The sequence below is a fragment of the Camelus dromedarius genome, chromosome 33, assembly GCF_036321535.1.
Source record: "Camelus dromedarius isolate mCamDro1 chromosome 33, mCamDro1.pat, whole genome shotgun sequence".
NCBI classification, from domain to species: Eukaryota; Metazoa; Chordata; class Mammalia; order Artiodactyla; family Camelidae; genus Camelus; species Camelus dromedarius.
Genome location: NC_087468.1, coordinates 14,955,308 through 14,976,890, shown reverse-complemented (window position 1 = coordinate 14,976,890; position 21,583 = coordinate 14,955,308). Strand labels below are relative to the sequence as shown.

The 21,583-nt window shown below is 53.7% G+C and overlaps 1 protein-coding gene across 1 annotated transcript in view; it reads left to right on the top strand.

The window, feature by feature from the left end:
* The window catches only part of ATOH8 (atonal bHLH transcription factor 8), a 30,772-nt gene extending 19,448 nt beyond the window's left edge, over positions 1-11,324 (top strand). Inside the window, exon 3 of the mRNA XM_010997842.3 lies at positions 10,244-11,324. Coding sequence (XP_010996144.3) covers positions 10,244-10,249 — 6 coding nt within the window. The 3' untranslated portion in view covers positions 10,250-11,324. The remainder of the gene's footprint in view (positions 1-10,243) is intronic.
* The last annotated feature ends 10,259 nt before the right edge of the window (positions 11,325-21,583 follow it).

Below are 21,583 nucleotides of genomic sequence, written 5' to 3'. Positions count from 1 at the left end.
TGGACCCTGATTTGTGACCGAGCGGTTTTTCTTCCTGATGGGCTGACCAGAGTCATAGCCTTCACCACAGTGCCAGGCCTGCACCTCCACGGGCTTGCCCTCTCGGCACGGCAGCCCTGCAAAGTGAGTGCCAACAGCCCCGTTTTCACTTGACAGCACTGAGGTTCAGAGAACCTGGGGGACCAGGCCGGGCCACGGGTGACCTTTCTGCACAGTGCTTTACAGTTTGCAGAGCCCTCTCACACGCGTTATTCCCTTGAGTCCTACAGTGACCTCCTGAGATCCACATTACTAACCGTGGGAGCTGGGTGAGGAGGCTGGGACCCACCGGAGGAAGTCACCCCGGGCCACACGGCTGGGAGAGGTGGAGCGGGACCTCAGCAGGCTCATTTGGCCCCGTGAATCAAGTGCTGTGAATGCAGACCGTCACTGCCTCAGCTCTCCCCGGGTGAGGGGGTGTCCAGCCGTGCGGGGCCCCAGGCGGGAGGATGTGGCTCTGAGTCTCAGCCTAGCCGCCCAGGAGCTCTGTAACCTTAGGCACGTGCCTCTTCCAAGCTTCGCTTTCCTCCTGAGACATGGGTGAAAATGTCCATGGTGAGTAGGGGTCAAGGGAATGACGGCCATGAAAGAGCCTTGTCAACTGGATGCACTGTGCAGTCACTGGGGCTCCTGGAGGACACGGCCGGTCCATCAGGAAAGTGGGCAGAGGGACCCCGAGTGTCCCCTTCCCACCTGGTGACTTACACTTAGACTGAGCTGCCCACGGAAGACTTGACTGTGTTGCCAGGCAGAGGACACTGGGGTCCATCCTTGTGCTGTGTGTATGTGTGTGTGCACGCGTGCGTGTGCGCACATGCACAGGTATGCTGGTGTGTCTGTAGGCACCGTCTGTCAGCATCAGATGGAGGGCCTCCCCCATGGTGGGCTGAGTTCCCGTCCAGGTGGGACACACACTCGTGAGGTGCCTGGAAGTCTTCAAGGGTTTCAGAACTTCCTCTCTCCCCCCAGAGGCCGAAAGCCCTGAGAGCAAATAGGATGGAACCAGGCAGCTGGGCACATGGGGGCGGCCCTTCAAGCCCACCCAGAACCTGGAGAACAGTGACCAGGCGTTGCTGAGAACCCCCTGCCCCCTCCACGACAGTCATGCTCTCCTGCCACCCTGTCCCCACCACACACACACACACACACACACACACACACACACACACAAGCACACACACACGACGTGGGTGGGCAGCCAGTATGGTTATTTGCAAAGATCGATTCCCCTGGCCCACCCACCCCCTCCACACGTAGTGGGTCTTCAGTTATTTAACCTCTACTTATATGAGCAGAAAAAGACAAAGTAAGCTTGAAGGACCCTGCACATTTACTGAAGAATAAATAGTTTTGAGTGTTTACTATGTGCCAGGCATTGTCTGAGAGGCTGGGTCACTGTGGAGAACAAAACAAACAAAGGCTGCACCCTTCAGAACTCAGGCTAAATGACACAAAGGTCGTGCAGGAAAGCCCACAGGAGGGCCCCGTGGGGACCTTCTTCAGAGCCCATGATGCTCCGTCTGCACGCAGTTCTTACAAGCCTGGCTCCCTGGTGTCTCAGGTCAGAGCAGTTAAGCAGAAACAGCCGGGAGGCCGGCTCCTGGAGCAGGTGCAGGGACAGCCCGCAGCATCACAGCCGGTGGCCTGATGGCGTGGGAAAAAACAGGAAAAGAAAAGAGCAATGACACCAGAGACTCAGGAGAGCCAAGAGGCTTGGGGCCATTTGGTGTTGGGATAGAGGGCCCCAGAAGCCTCAAGGACCCGGGGAGTTTTCTGTAGATGACGTTCCCAGGCTTGGCCTTGAGTTGTCAAGAGGAAGCTGAAGTACATCCAGTAGCGTCTGACAGAGAATGCAGGGAAGTGCATCAGTGACTGGGACCTGGGACCCGTCCAAGCTGTTTGGGCACAGAAAACACATGGCTTCCTTTCTCAGGGAAACTCGCTTCTGCACAGGGACTCATTCTCCTGGGGGCCCACATCGGGCAGGCTGGGCCGTTGTCTGTTTTATTTGCTGCAGGATGCTCGGTGCTCTGAATGGAGCCTGACAACGTCTAAACGCTCCGGAAATACTCACAAAATGAATGGAAGTGTGGAAGCGGGGCCAGTGAGGTGTTTCCAGCTGTCTTCCACGATATCTCATCGGCAGCTCCTCTGTGCCTGGTCCCGAGTGGAGCCCTGGCCATCTGAAAGGGACATACAGTTCCTGCCTTGAGGAGCTGATGGGCAAGTTGGGGGAGACACACGCACACATATACACACACACATATATACATACGAGTGTGCGCTGACACGTGGCTGCCTAACGCTGAGTGCTTGGCTTCACAGCCATTGTGTTCTTTAATCCTCCCTATGGCCTCACATAGTAGGCTACTATTATTACCATTTTATAGGTGGAGAAACTTGAGGCACAGAGAGGTTAAGTAACTTGCTGAAAGTCACACAGCTGGTAGAATGGGGAAGTCAGGATTCAAACAGGGCCCCTCTGATGCCACAGGCAGCACATTTAACCACCATGCTCATTACCTGCCAGTGGGCGTGCGTGTGTGTACGGGTGTGTATGTGTGTGCACTTGCAAGTGCGTGTGCACACGTGTATGTGTGTGTGTGTGTGTGAAAGATTCGTTTCTCTTCCCAGTGCTTTCGTGGTGTCACTGATGGTCAGGGTGGTGGTGAGTGAAGCGCCCTGATCGGAGATGTCCCACCCTTGCCTGGATCCCGCGGTGTCTCCAGAATCTAACTATGAGCAGCTTAGGGACGATGGGGGAGGGAGGTGCTTTTCTCATCTTAAGGCCTTGTTTGCTCACTGTTTTTGCGGAAGTCATTTGGTTATTTGGGCTGACCAGGGGTCTCGTGGACTCTGCCAGCCACTCCATTACTGCTGCCACTGGTCCTCAACTACCCGCAGCTAGACTCTTACTGCAGGGGTGGGTGTCCCCTGAAGACGTGACGACATGGGCTTTGCAAAGGCTTGCAGGCCAGCAGTTTGGCATGAATTGGCTTGTCTGGTTGGTGCCGCTGCCACTTTGCCATTGGGGAGGGCAGGCACTGAGATGTGCAGGAGAGTGATGGGGAGCTCAGGAGGAGGCAGGCCTGGCAGGGACTCCCGGCACGGTGGCTGGGGCTGTGTGCATGGGCGTGTGTTGGGGGTTTGTGTGAGGGTCATGAGTCAGGCCCGCCGGGAAGCTGTGAGGGAGCAGGGCCTTCCCCACCTGGCTCGGCCACCTGTCTGCTCAGCTGTCTGCTCCCCTCCAGCCGGGGCGCCTCCTCTGGCTATGGGGTGAGGTCAGGGGCTCCTTGTGCTTCTGAGGTCTGGAAAAGCAGCGTGTAGCCAAGTGGAATGGGCTGGACAACCTCACAGGATTGGAAGCAGATGGGAGGCTGCAGCAGCTGGGCGTCAGGCCTGACCCAGGCCGGCTCGACCCTCGCAGCGCCCCACACTGTGGGTGGGGTGGGGAGGGGGCCAAGAAAGACAGACAGGCTGATGGACGTGGAGGGAGAAACAGAGGAGAGGCCGAGAGAGAGCTGGCAGAGACACACGGCGGAGCAAGGAGAGAGAAGCAGAGATTGGCAGCCGGAGAGCGGCCTGCGCCCAAGGAGGCGTCAGCACGGCCCCCTGCCTGTCCCCTGCAGGCTCCAGCCTCCCACTGTCAGCCACCTCCTCTAGGCCCCAAGGGATAAGTCTGAGATTTTCTTAGAACAAAGGAGGTGGCAGCTGGGTGGATGGCTTGAGGACTTGCTAGTCCCGTTTGCCAGTAAAGACGCTGAACCCTTGAGGGCCTTAGGGGCCTGCCTTGCTCTGCTGTGTCCTAGCAGTGCGACCGAGGGCCTCCTTGTCCCCATCTGCAGAACAGAAGTGATCGCCACCCCCCAGGTCTGGATAACACAGCACATGCAAAGGAGTGTAACCCGGCCCAGACGAGGACACCCTCAACATAGTGGCCGTGAGCGCCAGTCTGCTGACTTCCGTCCCCAGGCCTAGGAAGACAGGGTGCCGAGGACGAAGTGGCCCCTTCTCTCAGGAGCTCCAGGTGGAGCTGTGCGGAGTGAGCAGGTGGATGGTGACAGTGGCACCAACCATAATTCGTGGCACAGAGAGACGGAGGAGGCGTTGCTGGGAAGTGCTTGGGGACTTCAGAGGAGAAACATACTTCCCCCTGCCTGCAGTGGAGGTGGGTCTGGCGGGGTAAGCGGCTGGACTGCAGCTGGCCCTCCTTGTCCTGGACTGGGGACCCAGCAGGAACACAGCCCTGCCCTCCTGGAGCCTCTGCTGCCATGGGTGGGGGTAACCCTGAGCAAGGGTCTGCTGGAGGGACGAGGGGGTTGCTCCTCAGTGCTGGCCCTGGGCGCCCAGTCCCAGCTCTGCCTCCGGCACCTTCACACGGGAGGGCTCCCCAGGGTTACCCAATGGTTGTTTCTTACTGCTAGGGCAGTTCTTCTGTATGTCCTTGGCTGACCCTGAGGTTTGAACATATCCATTGGCCTCGGTCAGTGAGGGGTTTAGACAGCTGGAGGCACCCCATGCTCCCGACCTGGGCGGGCGGGGCAGGGCTGTAACATCGCAGGCAGCTGTCTGCGCGCGGATGGCTGCCGGGAGCCCCGCCGTCCTGTTCACCCTTCTGGTGAGCAGGCTTCAGGGACACAACAGGGAACACAGTCTAATCTTTATCAGCGACAGTGGTTTCAGCTTTGCCCGGGGGTTCGACTGGAAGCTGCCCCAGGGCAGGGACTTTAACCCCAGTGCAGAGCACAGAGTAAGAGTTCAGTCGATCTTTGTTGAGTAAATGAATTTTTCTGCCCATTTACGGTCCCCAGGTGGACTCTTCCTGGCTCACAAGGGGCTCTGGCCATAACTTTGCAACTCTTAGACGCCTGGGACCTCGAGGGCCCTCCCAGCCCGGACACAGAGTGATCCTTGATTCACACCATGTTCCCACCCTCGGCAAACAGCCGCCAGCTCCAACTGCTCATACATTTCCTGCCTGTCACCCTTGGCGCCCCGGCCAGGCCAGCCGGAGGCGCTGGGGGTGGCTGGTCCTTACCTGCTTCCAGTTCCCTGGGAAGTTTGGAGGCCAGAACCCCAGGCCTGAGCTTGTGCCCAGAATAACTTCAGCAGAGCCTGGCCCTGGGAGTTGCGGAAGCAGATCTGCCAGATGCAAAGATGTATGGGCTGGAGTGTTAGAGAAAACACAAACACCAGCTTGTGGTGCAGTTTGCACAAGCTGAATTCACTCCCGTGAAACGTGACACAGGTCTGCCTGAGCACAGGCAGGGTGTGTGGAACTCTCGGTGGGGAGATGGAGTTGATTTAAATGTTTCCCTTCTGTTCCCTTGCTTGTATTTTCAAAATTTTCTATAATTAACATGTACTGCCTCCTCATTTACAAAAATGTTAACAGTTTTATTGAGATTCTAGTTTATCCATTGAAAGTGTGTAATTCAGTGGTTTTTAATATTTTCGCTAAAATGTGGCCATCACCACAGCCAATTTTAGAGCATTTTCATCAGCCCCCGAAGAAACCTCATACGCTTTCAGTCACTTTCTACACCCCAGTCTCCCTCTCCCTCCCAATCTACAGATTTCCCTGTTTTGGACATTTCGTGTGAATGGGCTCATATAAACTGTGGGCTTTTGTGTCTGGCTCTTTTCAGCTAGCATACTGTTTTCAAGGTTCATCCCTGTTCTGTTATGTATTAATACTTCATTCCCTTTCATGACTAAATAATATTCCATCACATGGATATACCACACTTTGGTTATTCATTCACCATGGACATGACTTAAGTAATTTAAAAATTGTGCTTATGTTTGTTTTTTTTTTAAAGAACTTGTCAAAAGCAGATTGGTCAAGATGACAGTTGGTTCAGTATGACTGTTTCTGATTGCTTGTTTTGAGACTTTTCAGCCTATGGTGCTGTTTTATGTTTTCAAACACCAGCGAGGACCCAGCTCACATCATGGAACCAGCTCTTTGCAGGAATGTGAGTTGATGCCTTCAGGTGCTTCCACTGTGTTTCAGGCCCTGCTGCGGGTGGGGCTCCCTTGTCCCATTGATTCTTTGCGACTGACCTAGAAGCTGGGTACTCTTACTGTGCTCATTTTAAAGATGAGTAAACCGAGGCTCTGCGAGATCAACCAGCCTGTCCAGGACCCCACAGCCTCACTGACTTTGGGGCCAAGATGAACTCTAGCGATCAGCATTTAGAACCAAATATGAACCCCCCTTTCTGGCCCACATGTTAGTGTACGTAGAAGTGAAACGTTAAACAATGTTTGATAGCGTGGGTCTTGAAAAATACTTCTCTCGTGACCTCCCTGCTTGTCTTTCAGATTTTAGTTTTAAAATGACATTTCCAATCTGACTACTCTTTATAGGACAGACCATTAGGAGGAAAAGCCTCAGGATTTCAATCCCACTTGACGTTTTTTTCTGCACATAGAAGGTTGTATCCAAATTGCTTAAATATAGAAAAACGTGTAATTTGAAAATAGTGAAAAACGGTTAAGTAGGTAAAGTGGACACCATAGACTTAAAATGAACTTAAAAGGTAAAATAACTTATAGATAGAAATAATCGTTTTTTAAAATGCCCCCAAAGTGGGGAAATTACCCTGCAATGCACAGAAGTGACCAAGACAGGAAACTAGTCCACTTAAAAACAGAGACAAACTTGGTCAGCAGAGGAGGTATAATTAGAGATTTAAAAACTGGAAGTGAGCAAAAGCAGAAAGATGCAATATTGTTCCAGGGGTCACAACAATTACCACAATTCCCCTAAAGCATAGGCACCGTTACAAAAATGCTAAACGTTACATTTGAAATAGGAAACATACCCCGTGGTACATAGACGCTACAGTAAATGAAATGCCTGTGACTGGAAGTGTTTATTCACAGGTTCAGCAAATATTTATCCAGATGCCACTGTGTGTCTGGACTGTTCTAAGCTCTGTGGGCTGGAGCAGCGAGCAGGGCAGCCCGCGTCCCTGCCCTCATGGAGCTGACCTTCTGACCACAAGCAAGTGAACAGATAAAGCGATGATTTCTGTCCATGATAACTCAGCCACCTGCCACACTGACCAAATAACCTTCATCGGACTCAGTGCCTCAGACCAGCTCAAAGGGACCCCGGAGGCGTCGCGTCTAGTCATTTTCAAAGTTGATGTAAGCGAGCAGCAGGACCTTGTTTAAAGGGCATCCTCCGTGCTGCAGGGGCTTCTCAGGGTGAGAGCCTTCCTCAGCCGTCCCCAGAGCCGTGGCCACCTTGGATCCTGCATCCACAGAACGCCAGAGCCAGATGGGATGCAAGAGGCCCTCTCAAGCTGTGCGTCTCACACGGAGATGTAGTCTGTTGCCAGGGGTTACGTGAGAAGGGGTCTGTGGTGTGGTTGTCACAGCGCCGAGTACGTCCAGACCTCTCCCCCATATTTGTAGTTGTGTTTGTAGGTGCATGCACACACACACACATTCACACACCCACATCTACACACACACATACCCACACACGCACACCCTCACCCCGCTTCTTCTGAAGAGATGGCATCTGTAGGTTTCTCTCCTATCTCTCAGCCACAGCTGATTGGTCTAGGGGACGAAATCTGACCGAGGCTCGACCAACTGACTGCCCTCGCTGGGCGTTTGGAGTTGGGATGCTGAGAGACGGGGATCCGTGGGTAGACAAACAGGAAAGACGCAGAGCTGGGAAGTGGCTGAGTGATGCTGTGCAAATGCCTAGAGGGAAGGGCCAAAGACTGCACCTCCAGAGGTTGCAAGCTTTCCCGAGACTTCCCCCGGCCTCTCTGAAATGCCCTTATGTAGCCTTGAATAAGCCTCTTTTTACTCTAGCGTAGTCACAATCGCACAAAGGGTCCGGAAAACACTGGGTAAATAAAGCCACAGGAATTTCTTTACTGCAGGACTTTCCAGGGGCTTTACTATGTTAGTATACATAGTGACTTTCCAAAATGGGGCCAAAGTCTGTGCTGTCTCCCACACTCACGGGATACGCCTCACCTGGCTGGTGTTCTGCAGAGGACCCTCTAGGGCGTTCTAGTCCATGCCCTTGTACTTGTATTCACTGTACAAGTGAAGGAGTTAAAGCACAGAGAGGGAGAGTGAGTTCCTGAAGGCCACATAGCTGGTTGATTGCAGGAAAGGTCTTGGCACCTAAGTCCTCCCAGTGTTCTTCCCACATGCCCCAGCTGACATAAGGCTTCCTTGGATGGTTGATGCATGTGCTGGGATTCTTGGACCAAGGTGGGTGGTGGGAATGCAGGTCCAGTGTGGACACTAGGGAAAGGGTGGGGTTGAGAATTGAAGGCCAGGGCTTGGCAGGAGGAACCCCTGTCTCCCTTGCTCTTGGGTGGTAGCCATGGCTTCAGCAGGTCTGAGGGCTTGGGCCTGGGCCTGGCCACCCGGCTGCCTTCCCTGGACAGCCAGGAGGACGGCTCCAGCTGCCCAGCCTTCTGCGCCATCCCCCAGACCACAGGCAGACCGAGCAAGGGAGGAACCCTGGGCCAGTCCTCGGCAGGGCCCGCCCAGGCAGCCAGCGCCGGGATGACGCGGGCTGTAAATCACTCCGTGGACCACAGACCCAGTGCCATCCCCACGGGTTTCCTTTCCGCTTCTTAATCCTCCTCCTCAGACTTGGTAACAAAAAGCAGATTCCTGCTGGGGCCAGCCACGCACCATGGGCTTCGAGACTGTAAGCCTGGACTCACCACATCAAGATGCGCCATCCTCTCACTTTTCCTTTTCCCCTTCTTAGCTGCTATTAGCTGCAGGACACGCCCTCCGCCTGGCCTGGCTCCCTCGCCCTCCCGGACCCCCTTCCAGCCTTGCCCTAGCCTCACACCTTGGCTGCCTGCCGAGCGGCCGCCCAGGCCTGAGGCTCACCAGGGCCTGTGGTTAGCAGCCCCTCCAGCCTCATGGTTTGGCTGCAGCCCGGCTCCCCGAGCCTCCCTTTCAGCAGGAGCCGCCTCCGTGTGGTAGAGTAAACATTGCCAGTCTGGGTTCCAGTCCTCTCGCTGCCAGCTTGTAGCACTTTACCTCTGAGACGTGGATGGGAGAGAGCTCGCTGGCACCTCGGAGGTGCCTGACAGATGTTTTGCTTCAAAAATAAGTACTTAAGCTGTTGGTTCAGGGTTGTTGCAAGAAGCCAAAGAGAAGTCTTTGGAACTGTGTTATTAGGCTCGTGCTGGGCCGAGTTGAGGGACGGCTCCAATGCTCTTGGTGGTCTCAGTGGACGTGGAACCCTTGAAGAGCCTCCCACCAGCTCTCACCTCCCCCAAAAGCTAGAGCTCCAGCCGCCCCCAGGACCTTGCCCCATCTCCTATCCCTTCCTGGTAGCAAGTCACCCTCCCTGGTCAGTTTTCTCACATGCAACGCCAAGTTCAGCTGCCGGAGTGAAGTTTCCAAAGGCCAGGACTGCCAGGAACTTAAAGATGGGCTAGCCTAGTGTTTTCCAGTTGTGCCCATAGCACCGGGGTTCTCAGAAGTGTCCCAGGTTCCACGTTGGAGGGAATGCAATAGACTTTGGGTCCCCCTCTCTCTGTGGCCCCCAGACTCTCCTGATCCGAGTGGACCAGAACCATGTTTGCCTGTTTCCTGTGTTAGAATTCCAAGGTCAGACTTCATTTTGACTACAGTTGAAGAGGCTGTCATTTTATAGATGAGGACTGTCATTGTACAGAGAACATGAGGCCCAGCTGGCAGGTGGATGGGCTGGGCCTAGAGTCAGCCTCTTGGCTGCTGGAGTGAGATCTTGTCTGGGGGTGTAGGGAAAAGGGGCCGCGGACACCGTTCCCGTGGGGAGCAGGGCTGACTCGGACATCCCTCAGAGGAGGGACCTGGGCGATTGTGGTATCAAGGCCAGGTGTCCCTCAGCTTCTTCTGCCCGCCACAGCCCTTCCCATTCCCCTCAACCAAAGAATTCAGCAGTGGCTCTGAAATGCAGTGAAGTCGGGGGGGGGGGGGGAGTCAAGGGGACATTGCGGGCTCTGATGGCAGCCAGTCCTGGCTCCAAATGCAAACTCCATCCCTTACTGAACCTTTCAAGATGCAGTCCCTGTCCGGGCCGCACGTGTCCCTCCCAAGGCAGCTGCGAGGATTAAGAAAGAGAAGATGTTGTGGGTGTGGCACCTGGTACAGGTCGGCCTTCTGGATTTGGGGCCAGTAGGGGCTGCTTCTGACGGCTGGTTGTTTCTTTCAGGAGTGACCGGCTACAGGCTAGTCCAAGGACGCTGTTGTGGGCCCTCTTCCCAGTCAAGCTTGAGGAGAAGGTGAGCTTACCAAGTCCAGCCTCGTCTTCCTCTCTCAGATGCCACCGGATGCTCAGACCACCGCATCTCAGGACAGGAGCTTGCCTGCCTTCCTCCCCCCACCCCCCGTCTCCTCTCCCTCCCTCCGCAGCCACTCCACGGTGACTTTGCACTTTGCTGTCTGCCTGGTGAGGTGGGGAGAGCAAAGCCTTCCCCTCCCCTGGGCCTGAGGCCTACCGTCCGGCTGCAGAAATTCATTGCCAAAGATTCGACAGAGACACTGAACGAAATGGGGTGAGAAGACCCCGCAGTGAAAAGCCACACTGTTGCTCTGTGACCTTTGCTCCTCCTGCTGCCCGGGTCCCATCTCATGCCAAAGATGAGTCGGCAATTCCACGAGGAACTCATGGAAGGGATGGACGTTTGGTGACCATTGGAAGCCCTTGACCTTCTGACCCTGAACTTTCTACACTGGGCCCTGAGCTGGCTGGACCCAAGATAAGCCTTCTGGGGGCTGTGAGAGGGAGGCTGGGGGTGCCTGTGGGGAGTGGGATCTGAGATCCCGGTCCCTCTCTCCCTCCCACTGGCTGTCAGGCCTCTGACCCTGATTCTCCATGTTCCCTGGGCCCAGGCTCCTTCTTGGGCCCTGAGCATCATGGGAAGGGAGTGAGGGTAGGGGTGAGGGAGAAGCAATATTGACCATCTGTACTCCACCCCAGGGACTTGCCCCAAGGTGACCTGCCTAAGGGTCTTGGCTCCCCCACCGGCCTAGCCAGCCACTCCTTGCCAGGGGCCTAGCGTCCTGGCTGGGCACACAAGATGGTGCCCTGCCCGGGGCCAGTGGTCTGTGACCGGTTGTGCCGGGGGGCAGAGGGGAGGAAGGGACCAGGGGAATGGGCCAGTATGTGGGGAGGAGGGCATGTTTGGAGTCAAGGCCTATTCCTTCCTTGTGCTCAAAAGGCCAAAGCTGTTCACATCTGTGCTCAACCATCTGCTTCAAATTGAAGTAAAAGCCCCAACATGTAAAGAAAACACTTGCTTGTGTTGACGGCCTCTGTGGGTGACCAGGACTTTGGCTGGTCAGTTGGGGAGGGTTGTTGGGGAGGGAAGAGGTTGAGAGACCTTCAGGAAGCAGGCAGTGTGAGAATGAGTGTGTCTGTGTGTTTAAGGGGGTTGGGGTGGGGCCCTTGCCACGGCCTCGGCCTGAACTAGTGACCAGGAGGCCTGTCAGGGACACGTGAGGACCTCTCTGCTTCGTACCTCACTTACTCCATACCATGAGTTTATAAGGTAGGGAATGAATTTTTAATCCCATTGTACAGATGAGGAAACTGAGGCCCCAGGGAGCCAGGGCCAGTCAGTGACAGAGCCACGTTCTCACCCCAAATCCTGTGCTCTTCACCCTCTTCCAGCCCCATAGCCCAGTTCCAGCCCAAAGTCTGTGTAGTCTTGACCTATCACTTCCCCTAAGAGGGCCAAAGATGGGACCCACTGGGGATGGGGGAGCGGGTAATAAGAACTGGGAAAGGACTGTCAGGGTGGAGGGCTGTCAGGAGGGGCGGGGCTGCCCAAGGAGAGGGGAGGCAATGAGGGAAGGAGGCTGGGCCTTTGCAGGGTGCACGTCTGTTCTGTGGTTCCGCCCAGCGGCGCCCTCTCTTGTCTGCTCCCCAGGCTCCGGGACTGGGGCTGAAGTGTCTGCCTGCAGAGCAGGCTGTAAGGAGCCTCCTCCTCTTGCACCAGTGTTTCCAGGCGTGGTTCTTGCCAAGGGACTGAGCTGCACCGGCTGGTCCTGGGTCTGGGACAGAAGCAGGGGGCACAGGCTGCCGATGGCACGCCTCAGAGCAACGGTGCCCTGGAAGCAGGTCAGGCAGAGTGGGCTTGGCGTGGGGGCTGAGAGGGGATGATTAGGAAAGGCAGTCACCCCAGTGGCCCTCTGCACCGCTGAGTAACGCTGGCGGCAGTCCCCAGGGAAGCAGGAACCATGGACCAGCCAGCATCAAATGTGCTGACTTGGTAAGAGGACCCTTCCTGTTACTAAAGGATTGGGGGGGTACCCCATCCTGCCGGGGGAGCAGACCCATGGCTTTTCTACCCAGCAGCAACTCATGGTCTCTACTCCCCACCCCTCCCCTGCTCATCAGCTGCATCCAAGCTGGGTATGAGGAATAGGGAGATGGAGCCCACATGGTGCCTGTCTTCACAGAGCTCAGAGTTCTGAACAGAAGCAAATAACTGTGATGCAGTCAGATGACTAGGTGTTGTTGGAAGCTTCAGGAAAGAAACACTGAACCCCCCCGGGGAGGTATCATGAAGGGCTTTCCTAGAAAGAAGCCATGTGAGTTGGATCTTGAAGGATGAATAGAAGTTTTCTAAGCAGAGGAATGGGAGAAGAGCTTTCTATGCAGAGAAGTATCTAGTTCTGGCAAGATATTGGTATCACCTGAAGAGATTATTAAATATTGATATAAAGTGTTAATGCCAGAGTTCCATCTCCAGAGGTTCTGCTATATTGGTCTGGAGGGTGGTCTGGGCATTTGGGATTTTTAAAAGCGCCCAAAGTGAGTACAATGTGCAGGCAAGGCTGAGAGCTGCTGGTTTAAGTGGGCTCAGGTCTCTGACAAAAAGGTGATTTAGAATCCCTGCTATGGGATTCGGGCTGTGCTAGAGTTGTGGAGGAGTATGTGTGTGTACAGACAGACACTCAAAGTGTTGTGATGCCCTCAGATGACTGTATGAATGTACACACACAAGTATGTGCGTAGATGACTGATTAAAAGTCCGTGCTTGTGGGGGAGGGTGTAGCTCAAATGGTAGAGTGCGTGCTTAGCAAGAATGAGGTCCCAGATTCAATCCCCAGTACCTCTGTCAAAAAAACCCTAATAATAAGTAAATAGACCTAATGGCCTCCCTCCCCAATTTTTAAAAATTAAATAAAGAAAGATATACATAAAAAAGCCTGTGCTTTTCCCGTTTTCCAGCTTCGCTTCCCATGCAGCAGTTGGTGTTCTTGTGCACGCGTGCGTGCGCACACACACACTCACGCACACACTCCTTGTGGGCACATGCACCGTGTACATTCCCAGGGAAGGGAAATCCATCTCACGTGGATGCAGATTTCATCAGCAGCCTTTTCAACAGTTTACATAAGCAGCCACACAAGAAGGCCCTCCCCAAATAAAAATTATGAAGAGCCACCCCGTGGGCGTTTGAGAGGGCCTGTTCTGGTCCAGCCGAGGCCGTGGTCACAGGGTCCCGGCAGATCTGTTTGCACGCACATGCCGTCCGTGCTCTGTTGTTTGTTCTGGGTCCTGGCCCTGCACCGGGGACGGCTTGGCAGCCAGCAGCCGCAGAGGGAGTGTGTCCACGTGGGAAGCCACGTGTGTACACACGTATCTGCGTGCGTATCTGCTGCGTGCCACGTTCCCACAGCGCTTGCTTCCTGCTCTCCGAAGACAAGACCACAAAGAACGGCTCCGGGAATCACAGATCTCCCCAGCTCAAAGCTGAGCCCTACAAGACCCTTTAAAAACTCCGTGCACATGGGCTGCACGCTGCTTCCTGGTTCTGGCCTTGGAACAACCCAGAAGAGAGGTGTAAATTCCGGGGACGGGGTTCCACAAGTCTCTGGGCCCCTTTCTGGGCTCTCTGCATGGCCAGGGTCCTGGTGGATTCCATCTCCCCACACTGTACTTCCTCCTGTCCCCATGGCCCACCACTCTGTCCTGGACCTCCTCCTTCCCCACCTCCTTCCTCACCGTGTCCTGTGATGTCCTGGTTCTTTTCTTGATTACCCCACTCACCATCTCCCCTTCCCCAAGCCAATGAGGAGCCGGAGCGGGCAGGTCCAGGGTTTGAGAGCTGCATAGCAGAGCCGTGAGCAGGGCCTGCGTAGGGAGTGGAGGTACAGAGAGCTCCTTTGTACCCTGCGGCACAGGGCAGAGACCTGGGCACCGCTAATCAGGCTGAGATGGGGCTGTGCTGTGGGGCAGCCAGGGCAGGCTCGCTATGGGGCTGGAGCAGGGCCTGCATCCACCTCCCTCCTTCCACATCACTTCCTGGGCTACAAAATAGCCTGGACTTCTCAAAGCAAGACTCGGACCTCTCCAAGCATCTATCAGATCTAGGAGGACAGGGAGGCAAGGAGGGTGGCCCTGTCTGGATGGTGGGGTTGGTGGGGTTGGGGCGGCTGGCTTCACCCTTTGCCCCAGGAGCCTCACCTTCCCATGGGTCTCTGCTGGCCCCCTGTACCCTAGACAAACTATGTCTGCCTCCCTGAAGACAGGCGCCTCAGGGAACTTGGATTTACAAACAACGACTTTGTTTCACAGCTATCTGGGCATGTGTCAAATATCCAGATGGTGCTATGAATTCTTAGAGGTCAAAGATTAGGTCAAATTCATCTCCAAATCCTCCAAAAGGCCTTGCAAAATGTATATATTGGTTTCTTTGTCGAATGAATGAATAAAAGATGAACGATATGGTAATTCACGCATTTATTTTCTTCCTTCCACAAATGACTACCAAGCAGCTAATTTGTTCAAGACCCTAAGAGAGGAGGACCCAGGCCTTTTCCAAGACCTCAAAGCTGTTCAGAGGGAGAAGGTTCGCAGCAGAGCAGAGCCCAGGCTTGGGGCTTTTTGTTCTTTCTGTGGCTGAGCCTTTGAAAACTGCGCTCCTGCAAACAGGAGAACTTACAGCACACAGTGCCTGGTGCCTAGTAGGCACTTCATTGAAGGTGTGTGGATGAATGAATGAAAGCTGCCTCGTCCCTTACTGCCCCTCCTCAGACATCACTAATCAATGGTGGCTCTTTGTTTCCCAGGGCCCTGAAGCTGCCTGAGTTTAGGACTATTAATCAATTGACAAGACATGCTGTCTTGGCCATCCTGGTCTCCTGGCCACACTAAGTGATAGGTGGGAACACCCTCAGGCCAGCCTCCTGGGGCACCAGCAGGATGATATGATTGAGGGCATGTTAGGAAGTCACCTTCCTTATGCTCATGGGTCTGTGTGGTCGCCTCCTGGCTGTCTTCCCTGTCTTGAATCTGTTCCCTGCCCACCCTCCTCCACTACTGCTGATAGAGGTGTGTTTCGGAACTCCCTTCCCTGGGCCCGTGGCCTCCAGGCAAAGTCCAGTCTCCTTAGCTGCCCATTGGACTTGTCATGGGTGGTCCCATCCTCTCCTCCAGTGTTTCCAGTATCTCTTCAGACTCAGTGGCCCCCGGTTTGGTCACTGAGGGATGCTGGCCAAATCCCTTCCCCCGCTGTTAACAGCCCCTCTTTCTCAGTCATGTCCCAGTTCCTTTTCCTCTGGCTGCCCAGGAAACAAGATTCTTTCTGGACACTCATGTTTGCTGCAAAAGAAGCAGTTCCTTTTAAATCTAACTTTCCTCTGTGTCACATCCACCCAGGCCCCCTGGGCCCCTAGGGCAATCTAGTTCTTCAGTCTCAGAACCTGGGCAGGCAGAGAGGCCCTACTTACCCCTACAGCAATGGCCTAGGTTTACGTCCTCCCATCCTAAGGGCTCGGCTTTCCTGTTCATATAAAACTAAGAACATCACCTCGCCCCAGCCTCAGTGGGAAGAATTCCCAGTGTTGCCCCAGATCTCAGAGATTCTCGCGGGACTTTCAGCCCCACGGCTGTCTCTGCTTCGCTCTAACTCTCTCTCTCTCAATCACCTCCTGTCCCTTCTCTCTACCCTGCTTCAGCTCAAGGGAACACAGCCACGCTCCCTTGATTTCCCCAAAACATCACTCACAAGGCGTTGTGTATTGAGAAATTATTTTTCTCTTTCTGGATGATTTAAAAAAATGTTTACACTCACAGAAAACCAAACAGGACCTTCCCTCTTTCTTCCTAATTTATTTAGCTGGTTTCATGTATTTTTTGACAGGTTCATCATGTTTCCGGCAGTTATAAATATTTTCCCCTCTGGCTTCACTCCCTGACACTACATTTCTGGGCTGTGACTCACCGGAGTTGTCCCACAGCTGGGGCTTGAATCCAGTCTTTTTTCTTCAATTTAACATCTCCCTGCCCGACCCCAGGTCACCACCAAATCCCAGCCTGAAAACAGGAGACTATAAAATACAATGCCCGGTGGAAATGTCACAGCAAATATGACAGCTGGCTGCATCTCTCACCCACCGTCAGCTGAGCAGGTATCCAGGGTCTTGCCTCTGGGAGGTGAGATGCAAGGCTTGGACCAGCCACGCTCCTCTCCCCAGACTCTCCTATGACCAAGTCTTGTCCAAAGGCAGCTGACTGGCAATACCGCGGGGAGGAGAGGACAGGACAGAGCCTGTCCCTTTCCCCAAGGGACAGGCAGAACCTTGAGCTTAGCCTGGTGTTAAGCCCATGCCCCAAACCACCTTCAAAGCCATCTGGCCCACAGACGACATGCATTCATCCTCCGGGATTTCATTTCCAGCTCTACCACCAGAAGTTTCTAGAGAATTTTCCTCTTGCAGGCACACATATGCATGCAACTCACTGACTTTTTTTTTTTTCAATAAAGAACTCAAAATCCTCCAAGGCCCAGGAAATAAAATCTCCATTTTTGGAGAAGAAAATAGAACAAAAAAGCCAGTTTTTGGTACACTTCAGGATAGCTATGCTGACCTTTATTTTCTAAATAAAAATCAGGGCAAGAAGTCTGACAAAGATTTCAGTGTCTCTTCATGGTGTGGGAGGCAGCTTAGGAAGCTAAATGTTGTAATTCAGGGGACAGCTCTGAGATGAACAGGGCTAGGCTTTCTAAGAACAAAGGGTTCAATGATCTTCTCTACTGGGAATCGTAGCTAACACCTCCCCTTTGTAATGTCCTGCAGTAGGAAAGCCCATTTAAATTTTTTTAAATTTATTTTTTATTGAATGAAAGATTCTTTAAATTCTATAGTGCTTTACAATTTTCAAAGGTTGCACACACATGATTTCACATAATCCCATAACAACCCTTTTAAAATTTATTTATTTTAGTTGCAACAGTTTTTAATTTTCAAAAAAATTTTAATTAAAATTTTGTTTAATTAAAAAAAATTTAATCCCCTACCCCTATATTTGCCCCTCCGTTAAAATTTGAGAAACCATTGTCTCCCAAACTTATCTGAGCACTTACCTCTAAGAAAAATTTTTATTGTGGTAAAACATATACAACACAATAGTTATCACTTAAACCACTTTAAGCACAGAATTCTCTGGCATTAAATACATTCGTAATGTTGTGTAACCGTCACCACTATCTATACCCCAAAGTTTTCCACCATCTCCGACAAAAGCTCTGCACGCATCAAACAGTAACGCCCCACTTCCCACCTGCCCCAGCCCCGGCCCCTGATAGCTTCTGTTCTACTTCCTGTCTCTACGGCTCTGATTGGCTCAGTCTCCAAACTGAAGGCAGAGGCCAAAGCCCCGAGAGGCGAAGCCGCCCGGGAAGCCCCCGGGACGGGGGCTCAGTGGTCAGGGCTGGAAGGAAGCCAGGGACAGCCTTGTCCTCTAAGCTGCACAGCACAGTGGCTGTGCTGTGGGGACCTGCTGGGATGACTGACAGCTCCGTGCTGGTGACATCTGTCAGGGCTGCCTTCCTTGGCTTTGATGACAGGACTGGACCAGAGCCAAGCTTGAGGGGAGCAGTTGCCTGAGAGGCCCCAGCCCCCTTCTGGCAGCCTCACAGGTGTGCCCTGTCCTGCTCCTCCAGGGAGCTGGACAGACTGTTCCGAACCACCGCCCCTCCCTCCCCTTCCCGGTCAGCAGACCTGCTGGTGATGAGTGGGGCAAGGTGCATGCCCTCCAGGCTCACGCCCTCTCAGAGGGCCCTCTGCTGTCCTCTCTTCTCCCAGGTGCAGGGATCTGGGAAAGGCAAGTGTGGAAACACCCCAGAGCCAAGCCTCCCATGGCTAGGGGAGAACACGGACCCTCCTGGGGACCTGGGAGCCTGGGGCCCTGGGGCCCAGCTTGGCCTGACCTTCACCTCCCCTTGTGACCCATCTTGAGTACAAGTAGGCAGTGGCTCCGTGACCTCCAAGGTCCCTCACAGCCAGTTTCCAGCCTGGGCCCCAAACTGCCTTGTCCTGCCTGCATGCCTGAGTTCAGGGCTCAGATTACAGCTCCCACCACGTGGAGCCTGAGGTCCTGCCTCCTTCTTGCTGGAACAGTGTATTTCTCCTCCCGAGGGATTCTCTTTTGAACCAGAGAATTATTTAAAGGAGTGAAGACATTCTAGAGTTGTTAAACGAAACAAAAAACAACAGAACATCTTTAGAGAAATTACAAATAAATGAGTGGGTCATCCTTCTAATCTGGCTACAGGTCACCTCCCGGGACCCCACATCCCAGACCTGTCCCTTCAAGAAAAGGTCCTTTTAACCTTTGTCTAAACTCTGTGTGCCTTGGGCCTCCCAGGACACCTCCTTTCCCCCTCGGAGCACAGTTACCTGCCTCTCCATCCATCTTCCTGGGCTCCTAGAGGGCAGTGAGTAGGTAGAGCTGGGACAGCCCTCAGGACCCAAGGATTCGATGTACAGCGCTGCTAGCCTGGGCTGGAAGGGCTCCTGGGGATTCCGGCCCTGGTGAGGGGCTGCAGGATGAGCCAGAGGGTCCTGCCCCTCTCACTCCAGCAATGGGGTTGTCCTGCAGAACCCCGCAGAGATTCAGGCTGGGGAGAAAGAATGAAGCAGGATGAGTGTTCTCCGCATGAGATGAATAAGGAGTGGGAGCCAGATGGGTCAGAGTGAGGGGAAGCCTGTGAGTCACTGAGCTTCTCCAGCCCAAAGATGTTCAGAAGATTCACGGGAAATTGCCTCGCCCACTGGCCGAGGTTGGGGGTGTTTGCCCCTCCCAGGGCCTGTCTGCCCCTCCCTCTGGGTCTGGAGGCTGCTGAGACCCTCCTTCTCACCCAGCCCCCCTCCCACCTGGGCTGGCCCTGCCCGTTCTCCCCTGCCGGGAGCCTAGCCTCTCTCTGTTCTTCTCTGTTCTGCTCCCTCCCCTATCAGAGCCCAGTTGGCTTCTGCTGTCTCCTGCTTTCCTCTCCCAGCCTGATTTCCTCAGTGTATGGATTCAGATGGCAGCAACATTTCCCAGGCACCCCCTGGCATGCAGGTTGTCACAGGGGCCAGAGGCTCTGATGCTGGTTCTCAGCTCTGCAGCTCATTGGCTGTGTGACCCAGGGGAAATCACTCCCCTCTCTGAGCCTCAGTTTCTCCATTTGCAAAACATATGGTTGGATGACGTGGGGACTAAAACCTCATTCAGGTGCATAATTCTCTCTCTCTAGAAACTATCACTCGACACCAGGCTGAGTGAAAAATCCACTTCATTTCTATTCAAAATTTATCATTTTAAGCCTGCCCTGCCCCATCAGGCATCACCCACAGCAGGAAGGAAGACGGATCTCACGCCATCTGCTTTTCTCACTCAGGCCTGGCCTCGCCCCAGCACCCCCTGGCCCCTCCCAGGGCTGTGGCCTTCCTCTGGCCAGGCCCTCGGTCAGGGACTCATTTCCTCTTCCAGGCCCGAGCACTTTCCCAAGGAGCCAGCGCCTGTGCCGGCTGCCTGGACGCTTCCTCAGAGGCAGGACCTGGATCGGGCCCCACCCGGCAGCTTGGCGAGCACCGACTTGCAGCTGATGAGACCTAATTAACAGGGACTTCGCTTTCCTCGGCCCTGGGTGAAAGGTGCCCTCCTCGGAGCTCAAGGACACACAGCGCCGCTTTGTTCTCCGGAGACAGCTGGCCAGCTGCTCCTGCCACGGTGTCCGGCTCCTCAGCTGCCACCCCCTTGATCCTCCCTGTTTTCTAGGTCCTTTCCACTTCCCTTCCTGAGGGGCTTGTGGAGTGCCCCTCCTCGATGACGGAAGCCCTCCACCAGGGCTGGCATCTCCCAGTCTGTCTCCTTTGGAAATGTTGGTCCTCCGTCCTCATTAGACTTAACCTGTCAGCCAGCACATCTGATACAGCCCGTCACCCTCCTTGAAACAGAGCCCAGTCTCCCTGGGTTGCCCCCTACCTCCCTGGCTGCTCCTTCTCAGCCTCCTTCGGGATGCCCTGGGACCCCGTCCTCAGCCACTCCTGTCTCCCCTCTCTGGGCTGCATGCTGTTGTTGTAGGCTGTTGACTTCCAACTTCCTATCTGCATCCCAGAGATGGCTAGATCCCGCTCAGAGAAAAGCCACGTCCTTGCAGTGACCTCCAAGACCTGCATCCCTTGCCCCTGTTACCTCCCTGACCTCATCGCCTATTACTCCTGTCCTCTCTGTGGCCCTTCGACCACAGCAGACCCAGCCTTCCTCTCGGCCTTTCCATCAGCTGTTCCCTCACCTGCAGTGGCCCGCTCCTGAACATCCCCATGACTTGTCCCCTCCCCTTCTTCAGTTCTTTAATCAAGTGCCACCTTCTCCATGAGACCCTCCCTGATTACTCCTTCCGCCCCCCCCCCCGCCCCTCCATTTCCTTTGGAATTCTCTCCATCTTTCTTCCCTGTTTTATTTTCCTCCCTGCGATGTCTTCTAAACGTATCTGTTTTTCTAGTGATTATCTCCTTCCTCTGGAAGGTAAACTCCATGGGATGAAGGATGTTTGTTTTGCTCACTGTATTCCTCGTGTCTAGAACAGTGCCTGGCACATAAGAGTCAATCAACAAACGGGTGTTTCAGCAGATGTCCTTGTACATCTATATCTTCATGGTCTTTTTTTTTAACCTCTGTAGAGGAGATCCTGGAAGTGAGGTTGTCCTGTCTAACATACATATAGAGTATTTTAAATTTCCACCCACAACTCTAGGTGACTTGCCCAAGAAGTTGCGACAGTTCATGCCCATTTCCCTGCCTGTGCAGGACGCTCTCACACTTGAATTCTTGTGGACGTGCTGGGGGAGGGGGAAGGTATCCCGTTGTTTTCATTTTCATTTTCCTGACTGATTAGAGAAGAACATGCTTATTTATTGATCACTTGAAGTTTTCTTATTTCTGTGAATTATCTTATTTATCGCCTTTGCTTTTTTTTTTTTTTTTTTTGGGTGGGGGGAGAAGTTTACCTTCATTTCTTAAAAGAAAACCATCCCAGGTAACTCTGATACTTACAGAAGTTCTGAAGTTACTGCTTCAGAGAAAACATCCTCCTGGTTTGCCACCGCCTGACACGCTCTGGGGTACCCCCTGCATTTTGGAATTAAAGAGGTTTTAAGGGTTTTTTTCTTTTTTTCTTGTTGGTTCTCTATATATTCTACAATGTACTTGTGTTCGTTTAGAAAAAAAGATATTAAGAAAGAATCATAGGAAAATCCTTGCGTTAGAATG